The following is an 11,547-nucleotide window of genomic DNA, read 5'->3' on the forward strand; positions in this document are numbered from 1 at the left end:
TCGAGAGTTTCCTTGGCTGTGTTTGGGATTATTGTCTTGCTGAAATGTCCACCCTTGTTTCATCTTCATCATTCTGGTACTGTAGGTGTTGGGACTGAACCAGCTAATATTAATTTCCACTGACTATAGGGGCAGAATTGCTTTCTAATTACTGATTGATTTTAGCTGGTGTCTTGGCTTTCCATACCTTTTTGCACCTCCCTTTCATCATGTGTTCAATACTTTTTCCCTGTGTCATTCCATTTTATTACACATAAATTAATTTCTGAACTTATTTGTTTTGTTTTCTTTGTATATATGGATTACTTGGGTTGTTACCGACATCTGGTGAAAATTTCAAGTCAACAGCAGCTTTAGAAATATATTTACTGAGAAAAATGGTGACGTGTTCCATACTTATTTTACCCGCTGTATTTAAAGCAAAGTGTGTGATTAGGCACAAGTATGGTAAGTATGTGATTATATATAGAAAATCAATTGCTCAAAAAATGCAGCTGAGACACTGGTCTACCTGAAATCGAGAGGGGGAGGACCTCTTCTCAGACAGGCTCCAGTGCATTGAGCTTTTGTATGCTGGGCTCCATGGCCAAGGTGGATGTGATGGAGGTGGACGGTTGATGAAATATTTCTCTCTCAGGTGGAAATTCTGCAGAATTGATCAAGAGTCATGCACTATCACTTAAGGATGTTCTCATTCTGACCAGCAGATGGTGCTTAAAGACTACTGCCTCTTTATAACCAAATCTTTTTCACTGACATATCACTTTGTAAACAAAAACGAACAGAAAAACATAAAAATTCAGAATTGTACATGTAAATAGTAGTTGTCTTTGCACATTAATTTTCAACAAAATGCTTGCTATGAAAATTTTGCTACAAAATTTTGCTAAGTGTACTGCGTTAAGCTAACTGAGACTTGTTATAGCACTTGTATATCATTGCTCTTTTGTTGATTTTGATTGCTTCCATTGTCCTCAAGTCGCTTTGGATAAAAGCGTCTGCTAAATGACTAAATGTAAATGTAAATGTAACAAAGAAAGGAACATGACTGACCTGATGTGAACTGATGCTCCTGCTTCTCTTGCTGGGACAGTCGTCTCGTGAAGGGGATGGATCCCAGTGTGGTGGTGACATATTGTGAGGAGGTGCTGGACGTTTGAGAGAGGGCCCTTGGTATGTCCTGGACTGAGTTGACTGTGTCCATTTGTCTCCCTGGGTCTGTGGGGGACGCCCAGTGGAACGCTGCTGCTGATGTGGACCCCCATACTGAAACAGGAAATAGCATCAAGTCATTCAGGATATTAAGAGTTCTTTTGTGTTTAGCTCATCTTTGATAGCACTGTATCTCTAGAAATGTGGATGGCCTCACCCTGTGTGGCTGGCTGCTGTGATTGTTGCTGCTAGAGAGGTGTCCTCCACACCCTGAGCTGTAGTTTAGGGTGGGGCGCACTGGATTATGGTGCTGGCTCTGTGTTGGTCCGCAGCCCCTCGGGACCCTTTGCTCTTTTCCAATGCCTCTGTCTCTGGGGTGTGTGTGGGGCCTGTCCCTGCTGAAACCTGGCGGTCTGTTTGTAAATAAAGAGGAATACTATCCATGAATGTTAATCCACAGCAGTGTTAACGTGGCAAATTTGCATATTATCTGTAACATATAGCATGCAATATTGTGCATGTCAAATCACAGTACATTGAAAACGTACATTAAAACACCTGGATGGCATGTTAGTAACATACAAGCAACATAAATAGTAACATTAGTAGAGTTATAAAAAGTGGTATAAAAACAGTAATATATACATTTTTATGACAAATTCTTATTTATATAATGTATAAATGTATAAAATACAATAGTTATAAGTAGTATAAGTTATAAATATTAAATAATATTACATTCAAACTGTAAAATAATTATTTTTAAAATTAAAAAAAAAATATATAACGAAAATAAAAATGTACAAAATATATAAAAACATTAAAAATATATATAGAATATAAAAATATAACAAAATATAAAAACGTACATAGTAATAATACATTGATTCACTAAATTATAATGTATGTGCCAAAAATACACATCATACAAGTGTACTAGTGGTGCAGTTGTGATAAAGCAGTGTGTAGGATGCAAATTGGGATTTCAGTACTATTAGAGCAGAAAAGAACGACTGACCTGTTGTTATAAGCTTTATTTGGGTAGCTTCTTCCTGCTGTGTAGTTTTGGGATGGGGATTGATAGTTCCCTCCACTGCACCTGAAAACAGAAGAACTGATGATTTAACAACTGTAAGATATACACAATAAAACAGTGTTCAATTAACGGATGCTACATTTCTAAATGTGTGTGGAGGAAGGATGACCTGGATGTAGAGGCCCAGTGCCGGTTGCTGCCTGGGGCCCATGGTGCTCGATTCGGCCCAGAAGAGGGGAAGGAATCCCACGAGTTGAGTCCAGAATACTGCTCTGCTATGTGATACATTCAGCCTGGGGCGAGACAAACACACGCACATACTAAAGCAATTACTGTAGCTGTTCACTCGTGATGTACCTTGTTCTGGAGAGAAGAAAGCGTCCTGTGAATACTCACCACACTGATGAGTCTGAGAATCCCTCCACTGCAGATCTCAACAGAGATCACTACACTTTCCCTCGCTTTCAATTTGAGCTTTTCTGAATAAAAGAAAGAGAGAAAAGAAATAACAAGAATGAATAAAGCATTCTTTCATAATATCACATGATAAGAGTAATGCCTTGCTTTGTGATATTTTTAGAAGAACATTAGTAGTGTGGATTGTCCTTCAAGGTAAATCTATGGGATTTTCCATCCATTGTAATTGTCCAACAGGTATCATTCAAGTCCCTATCAAACAATGCAGGACAAGTTACTGGTCTAATTACAATACTTAGGGTTAGGGATCTGACAAACTTTTAGTCTAAGCAATAGCAATAGTCATTGCACAGGAAGTTAGACACATAAAGATAGATGGAAATCAAGTGAGGGAGGGGACAGCAGAAAGGAAATCTTCAGGACGTGCTCTTGTAAATGATGGTCAATATCAGTTTCCTGAGAGAAAAGACAACATGGCTCCATGGTAGCCACAAGTATGCTAACTCTGTAGCATATTTGTGGCTACAATGCATAATGTGCTGCATAACACAACACAATGTCCTTAACTGTCAAAGAAATAAATCTCATTGTGATCTTCACGTCGCCCACACACCTTTGAAGATATTCTAGCACCTGACTGACGCTTCCTCTAGATTTGACTGAGGCAACAGATCAAACATGCAACGCTGGAACAAGTTCAACGCGAAGCATCTGCAGCAATCCACAGGCTCCTGTTCGTCTTATCTCTGCCCCCCACTCTCCACCCCACCCACACCAACTGTCCTTTATCATAGGAAGAAGAGTAACAAGTGTGCGAGTGTGTGTGAGGTTACAGGAGGCCATTTGTGCTCTTTTTGGTCCATGAATAGCTCAGCTCTCATACTGTAAAACTCCAGTTGTGCGTTCTGGTTCAGATCAGGACAGAGCAACTGCAGGCTCTTTGTGTTTGTTAAAGACTGTTTCACCTCTTATCTTCATCTCATAAAATAGCGCATTTAACACATACTCAGTTAAACACACACGCTTGAACTTTGACACATTTGCTAGATGTACAGGTATAACACATGGTAAGCATTTGCATGTTTCCTTCCACTCTCTCTCTCTGTCACACACACACATAGCCCATCTATTATGTTGAGAGCTCTTGTTTCTCATAAACAGCAAAGAGATTAAATGGAGAAAACATGGAGACTTGCCTAGAAATGTCACCTTCTCTAGAATTTCAGAAGAGATCTGAACAACAGGCATGTTTTAATCCATATATTTTAATGCACATTTTCCAATATTGCCTAAAAAATGCTAGACCGAAAAAAACAAAAAGTGCAAAAAACATGTACGCTCACTTGAGCTTGTTCTTTTCAAGAAAAGATTCGCTCAAACTACAATGGAAACACATTTACTGAATACATTCCTAGATCTCATGTGACTGTGTCATGTGAAAGTCATGCGATTGAATAATTCATATATATGCTTCATTAAGATTTTTTGCTTGAAGCTGATTAAAGTCGAATTTTCTCTCTGATGTATATGATGTATGCTGGACTTCTCCAATCATTTAGTCCACTTAAACCCCACCCCTTTCTTACAATCGACATTCCATTCAGATCTGGCTTCATCCAATCAACAAGCAATGAACGAAACCAAACCAAGAAAAGATCTGTCGCTACTTCCGTTCATCATGACTTTAAAGGAATAGTTCACCCAAAAATGAAAATTACCCCATGATTTACTCACCTTCAAGCCAACCTAGGTGTATATGACTTTCTTCTTCCAGACGAATACAATCAGAGTTATATTAAAAAATGTCTGGCTCTTCCAAGCTTTATAAAGGCAGTGAATGGGGGTCGAGATTTTGGAGCTCCAAAAAGTGCATCCATCCAACATAAAAAGTGCTCCACACGACTCCGGGGAGTTAATAAAGGCCTCTCTAGTGAACCCAAGTACATCAGTTAGCGATTATGGTTTATAAAGTTTTAAATATGGATATTTTTCTTATACAAGCACATCGTTTCGCTTCAGAAGACCTTTATTAACTCCCCAGAGCCGCATTGAGCACTTATGATGGATGGATGCACTTTATTTTGCTTCAAAATCTCGACCACGATTCACTGCCATTATAAAGCTTGGAAGAGCCAGGAAATTGCTTACTGCATGTCTGCTATTGTCTCAATTGTTTTTATCTTTTCTGATTGTAAGGAAATTTAGGATAACTATCTGAGACAAAGCTGATACTTCAACGAATCTTAACTGAGAACTACATAAAGTCTCCTGAGCTTCGAAAAGCACCTCTGTGAAATGTCCTTTTTATTTGCCAACGTTCATGTGAGCGTCCTGTCCCATTGTAATCAAATTTTAAAGCAGACCAACAATGCACTGTCAAACAGGTTGTTATATCAGATTACACAAACCTATCCAGGTACATCACACCTGTTCAGTCCAAACCAGACTCTCACAGCGTGCCTTCACCAGCGAGGATACAAAACACAATGATGCAAGACTGACGTGCAAAAGTGGGTTGTGTGTGTATGCCAACGTTTTTATGACATGCTGCTAATGTAGGTAGCCATAGAAACCCAGCAAACTGTTCCGTTGGAAAGGAAGTGGCTCTAACTTCCTGTAAAAATGTGACACTGTTGTGCAGTTGTGGTCGTGACCTCATACACACACTGCTGAAAAATATCTCACTTTTACAAACGAGTCTGAAATGTCTTCCCTACATGAATTTTTTCAAGTGGTTCAATTGTGATTGTGGTTGTTATCAGGCCTCATTGGGATGCATGAGTGAAGAGTCTCACATCTCATGGATGAGTACAGCTTCTTTGCATTACATTCAAATGAGGTGCGATGCAGACAGACAGTTGGAGAATCATCCGAAGAGCTTTCACTCATGCATCTTCCTCTTCCTATAAGCTTTTATGAGTCTCTCCAGTTTCACACACATGCACTTAGATTAAGCAGGAATTGCATTAGAAAATAATGGGCCTAAGGCTGTCCAGCAATGTTCGTCTTAAATTTCTTTTTATCCCATATCTTGCTTTTCTTAGTTTAATCGAGTCCATATCAGTAACCACAGTAATTCTGCTTTTGTATCATAGTTCTACAGGGGTCATATCATATTTTTTTCTCTCTGAGGCATACTTATAATGTTAATCAAGATTTTTTGCACCAAAAACACTCATAATTTTAGTATATGTATGCATTTAGTCAAATTAAACAGGCCAATTTTGCTGTTGTGCCTTTAGGACTCTTATGTAAACTGACTTTTTGCATAAGAAATGACTAACAGCAGATATGCTGTGATGTCTTATTTAGTGAGCACGTCCTTGTTTCTTAATAAGAGCCTACATTACATTGTGACGCATAATAAACATGCACAGATACTGAATTTGCAGCATGAACTGTTAAAATCAAACTGAAATGCTTAGGGATCTTGCTAAAAATAAACCCTTTCATTCCCTTTTTTCCTAATGTTGGGATCCAGAAGGATATGCTAAGACAGAAAGAGCAAAACATTTGGCATTATTTCCCACATTTTACTCATTTCCATTAACATTTCTTATTCCGGTATCTTGGAATAATAGTATACTTCCTCATTAAATTATTGAATGAACTCGGGTTTTGACATCTGAAATTTTATTACAAGTCATTTTGGATGATTAGTTTTTGGATCTGTTCCAGTTCCATAAAATTTAATGATATGACCCTTTTAAAACCCCCAAAACAGTTTGATACTCTATAGAAAGCCACACAGTCTAGAATCCACATTGATTACGCTGACTCGAACTCTTCGCAAAACTCAACAGTAAAGCCAGGAATCCAGTCGAAAACAAAGAGTCTGCGGTGACTGTCCATCTGAAACAATATCTCATGAGAGCTGAGGGGAACTACAGCAGGAATCAAACAGTCGGAAAGAGAGAGGAAGAGTGGGAAGGGAAAAATAGGGGCGCCACTGCTGTCAGGAGCAGCGAGATTGTGTTACTGACTGATATATGAGAGAAATTCAGACTCGATATTCAGCGAAAAAAACCCACGCACACTGCAGACGTAAACAAAAGCGGCTAGGCCGAACTGCGAGGGGTTTCCTGTTTAAACAACTAAATTAGATATGTTGTGCGTCTCTAAATCATATCACGTATGAGAATTTGAGGTTTAGCTGATCAGTTTCAGTTTCAGACGCAGAACGATATCTAGCTTCGTAACATGAATGAGTAAAACGTCTTTTATTTGCGTATTTCACGTCAAGCAGGACTTTGTTGTGGAGAAAACTGTGTTTTAAACAGATTATATTTGCTGATGTGGGACCCTCGGTGTAACCGCACGAACGTGATTCTCTACTACGCTGTCAAATGATCAGTCACACTTTCTGAGAGAGTTTTTCTCACAGGATTTCTGTCTCTCTGTCTTGTTCTTTCACGCTTAGGTAGTGGTGCCATTGACGCTTACAAGTCGTTAAAAACTTGACATGCTATGGCAGCTGTTGGGGTCACAGTCGGTGGGGTTTATGAGTTGATATCCAATCTGAGAGGCAGATATTGACATGCACACATATCTCATATTACTCTAAATAAACAGAGACAGAGACTTGCTCTCGCACATGAGGTTTATATCAGATCAAGAGTGTGTGTTATAACAGGCCCGATGCATTTGCTGGTGGATTTAGGTCATTTAACATATAGGGCAGCTAGGGACAAACTAATTTGATAGAAAATACCTCTGATGTAAGGTAAGCCTGTGAGAAAATAAAGACATACAATCTCTCATAGAAGCCTTCTTTTGAAACACACTCACACATTTGCACTTACACACTCTCTACTTCTGCCTGTCAAAGGAACAGTGGACCCAAAAATGAAAATCGGTTGCAAGTATGAATATGCACAAGTGCAAATGACATTCGAGGGAGATAATAAAGTGCTCCATACGACTTTTGCACTATATTACAAATCTCCTCAAGCCACATAATAGTCTTCTTTGATTTGGTGAGAGGAACTGAAGTCGTTATTCATTGTTGTAGATCTCAAATATCATTCATCCTTAACGAATCAATGGATTTTGGTGCCACTGACAACAATTCTGGCTCAATGCTTCTTTACAAGACATTTAAATATGCACAAGTGCAAATGAGATTTGAGTGATGAAGAGTGATATTTTCATTGAAGATTAACTGAAATTGCATTTACTTCACCATACTCCATGCTTTCAGAAGATGTACTAGCCATATGTGCCACTTAGGGTAGGCTACTTTTATGACCCTTTTTTGTCACTTTCTGAACTCCCCTTGTCAATATACTGTAAGCTTTCAATATTTGTAAAAGAACAACATGATTCTTCAAAATTTATTATTTTGTGTTCCACAGAGAATTGAAAACCATTCCAGTTCCAGTGAATTATGGCTGAATTGTCATTTTTGGGAGCACCCTCCTTTTAAATGCAAAACTCTCTGTATAACACACTTGAAGTTTGCAGGAGATCTTAAAGTTAAGCAGATATTTACATTACTCATTCAACTATTTTCAATTCTTTTACAACTCTTGGAGATATGCCTATCCTTCTGTCTCTGTTTCTCTTCTCTCTTATCATTCTATCTTCATTTGCAGGTGCTGCTAATGAATTGGGCCAACAGGGACGACAGGTGACCATGGGGCCCCACAGGAGAGTAACGTAATGCGTGCATGTGGGTGTTCTTTGGCACATAACAAACTGAGGAAATCTCTCTCGTGCAGAGAGAGTTATGGGTGATACTGCTTGTGGGGAGGTTGTCTGAGAAAGTTCTCTGCAGACACACACACCGAGGCGGTGTCTTTTATTAGATCTGTGTTGAGCCATAATGGCAGAGATCAAGCTTGCCAGCTATAATAACCATACTTCCTGTACAAAAGTATTCAGTAGAGACCGGCTTGCTATTGTATTACACATACACACACACACGCACACACAACTGCATTATGTACAGAAGGATCTCCTCAGAAGCTAACTTCACAATGTACTTTGAGTTGTAGAGACTTGCAGGGGATTTATTGCAAAACATTCACAGTCAGTCACATTACTGCACAAAGAAAAGGTAAAGAAACCACATGGAGCACAAAGACAGAAAAAGTGAGCCGGAGGGGCCGGTATTTAAGTGGCATGGAAAGGAGAGATGAGTGTTTCTCTCCTGAGATGCACAAGCATTCTTACCTTGCAGGTCAAAAAGAAAGAGAAGGGCACTGCTTCCTGTTTGCCCACTGCTCGGGCGCAATTTACCTTTAAATGTTTCACCTTTACCTTATACCGGATGACAGCTCTGACAAAACGTGCACTCATGCGTACACACACACACACACACACACACACACACACACAAAAAGAGTGAGAGGACTTACTCACGGAACGCCACTGACAGACAGGAAGTGAAGTGAGCTTCTATTGTCAAAAAGGCGAGTGTGCCTAGTCCATTCTGTCTTGTCCTTTCTTACCCCTCTCTCAACACACTCTCTCGCTTTCTCTCACATTTGCACCCTCCTTTCCTGCCTTCTCCTTCAGCAGACAAAGAAAGGGAAGGAATGGTACGAGAAAGCAGAAAGAGAGAGAGAGAAATAGAGGGAGAGAGTGAAAGAGGTAAAGAGAGTGGTGTTGAGAGAAGATAGCCCAACCCCCTTCTACCAGCCAGTCTGCTTTCATTTCTTTTTCTTTTTTTTGCTTTTCCCTGTACAGCCCCTCCCCCACCTTCCCTCTCCTTCACTCCATCCCCATTCTCTCTCTCTCTCTCTCTCTCTCTCTCTCTCTTCACACCTAAAGAGTACAGTATGTGTTTCCAAGGCAACCAATCATAAACTCTGCTTAATGCACATCAGCTCAATTCTACAGAAGACGTTCTGAGCTCAAAACAATGATCTTACCTGAGAAGAAAAAAACATGCAAACATGGACTACGAGACCTCCTGAGGTAGATTATGTGCAATTGAGAAATTTGCATGGCTGCTTATGAAGATTTACCGGTCTGGTTCACATTGTCTGATTTATTTTCTTATTTGTTCAGTGACTTCAGATATGAGGGTTTGCATGTTGTTTAGACAACTTTCCCTCTTCTGCCACACATGCACCACATGCAAACCTTCCAGAGTTGATAAGAATTTGTCCACCTGGAAGAAATTACAGTTGACTGACTGGTAACAAAAGCTGCTTACTATTATTTAGAAATGTAAAGAAATATGTTCTTATTGTAATGCATGGTAATCTTGGCAATTTTATGTCCTAGAACCTACGCAAGTATGTGAACTCTGAAACGCAATTCAGAATGCCTCACAAATACACTTTAGCATTCCTTGAGGAATTCTCATTATTGCTACAAAACAAGTTAAGCTGTTATGGCTAAAGCCAAGTTCACACTACATGACTTTAAATGTCAGCAGATCGCTGTGCTGTTCAGACTACATGACTTGATTGTCTATCTTGGTGCTCACACTACGTGACTCTATGTAAATGATCCGCAACCGGGAGTTACACACTACACAAGCTGACAACAACTCTGTCACCCAACGACTCTACAAAGCACGTTTTGTCACAAAAACAAACGCAAGAATTGGAACGGGAATGACGCGAAACAACACATGAAACAGGAGTTGTTTATTTGAAAATGGATGTCGGGAAGAAATTAGCGCTGCAAGCTGTTTGCTCAATTAAACATTTTGCTCCGTTTATTGTGTCCAAACTTTTCTTTAAGCCATGTTGCTGCTGTTGTTTTTCTTCCGGTGACCTCAACCCATGCCTTGCTCTCTTATTGGCTGTAGCTCGTCACGACACCTGACACCACGTGATGTCGAGTCGGCCGACCGGTCCAGATATTTGGCATGCTAGATATTTGTTTGCCATCGGCGACGCATCAGCGAGCCTCTTTGACGCGTCGTTGTGTAGTTTACACATAAAGATTGCCGAGCGCCGATCACCTGCTGATTTTCCCCCAATCACAGCCCGACCTGTCGGCGAGCTCGTTAACTTGCAAATCGGGCTTAAATCGGGCTTAAAATCCTGTAGTGTGAACTAGGCATAACTTGCAAATCGGGCTTAAATCGGGCTTAAAATCCTGTAGTGTGAACTAGGCATAAGCCTAGTTCACTAGTTTTAAGAGAATCTAGTTTTAAGAGAATCTTGCTGAGCAAGATTGTTTAAGATTGCTACAGTGTCAAGATAGCGAAATAAAATCCAGTTTAATGGCACAGGATTCGAGGGTAAATCTTTTTGTACAGGTATAAAAACATGTTGGGGGGGGGGGGTGGGCATTTCTCCTGGAAGAACGCGCCCGCGTCGACCGGAGCAAGAGAGCAAGAGCACGCCCATCAGTCTATGCCATCAACGGGCTTCATTTGGCAGCACTGCTGCACGGGACTCGCTCAGGAAGAATGTCTCCAAAGAAGTGTGTTTTTGGTTGTAACTTACTTAAGGGAAAGATAACTTTGTTCAGCTTCCCAAAGGAACACAGCGTTACGTGAACAGTGGATGCAGTTTGTTTTTCAGGGCAGCAACGGAGTTTCACAAGTGTGTTTGTTGCTGAACGTTTTATAAACAAGGCCCAGTTCAACGCTGGATTTGCACATCATTTGATACTGAAAGATGGAGCGGTCCCAGCTATAAAAGATCCCAGTAATGATTTAGAATCGCAGACAGTAAGTGAAACTGCATCAAATGTCTGTGTTTCGTCACTCTTTAGCTCCGCCTACGGCGCACCTCCAGAAGCTCGGCTGCTTTCGGAGAGAATCGTAAAGCTGTATCTTTCTTTTATAAATATGATAAAACCTTTTATTACAGCTGTACCTTTTATAGTTTGCAGAATAGATAGCAGAACATTAGAATATTACAATCTAAAATTGCTCTTTAAAGCATTAAAATAACTAAATTAGAATTTAAAATCACTGAATTAAAAATGAAAATAAATAATAAAAGAAAATTACAATTTATCTGCTATAAGAA

At 39.8% G+C, this 11,547-nt stretch overlaps 1 protein-coding gene across 7 annotated transcripts in view; it reads right to left on the reverse strand.

Moving 5' to 3' along the window:
• LOC107720684 (lysine-specific demethylase 6B-like) overlaps positions 1-11,547 on the reverse strand; it is a 30,093-nt gene that overhangs the window by 11,428 nt on the left and 7,118 nt on the right. For 5 of the 7 annotated variants that reach the window (XM_016528472.1, XM_016528477.1, XM_016528476.1 and 2 more), the window contains 6 exons: positions 2,585-2,667; positions 2,358-2,481; positions 2,171-2,251; positions 1,370-1,565; positions 1,054-1,266; positions 512-646 (listed from right to left, as the gene is read on the reverse strand). In XM_016528472.1, the coding sequence (XP_016383958.1) occupies positions 512-646; positions 1,054-1,266; positions 1,370-1,565; positions 2,171-2,251; positions 2,358-2,476 (744 nt within the window). In that variant the 5' untranslated portion in view covers positions 2,477-2,481; positions 2,585-2,667. Of the gene's footprint in view, positions 1-511; positions 647-1,053; positions 1,267-1,369; positions 1,566-2,170; positions 2,252-2,357; positions 2,482-2,584; positions 2,668-8,964; positions 9,197-11,547 lie in introns of those variants that run through there. The other 2 variants (XM_016528474.1, XM_016528473.1) reach the window with 2 other exon arrangements.

The sequence above is a fragment of the Sinocyclocheilus rhinocerous genome, unplaced genomic scaffold, assembly GCF_001515625.1.
Source record: "Sinocyclocheilus rhinocerous isolate Xijiao unplaced genomic scaffold, SAMN03320098_v1.1 scaffold603, whole genome shotgun sequence".
NCBI classification, from domain to species: Eukaryota; Metazoa; Chordata; class Actinopteri; order Cypriniformes; family Cyprinidae; genus Sinocyclocheilus; species Sinocyclocheilus rhinocerous.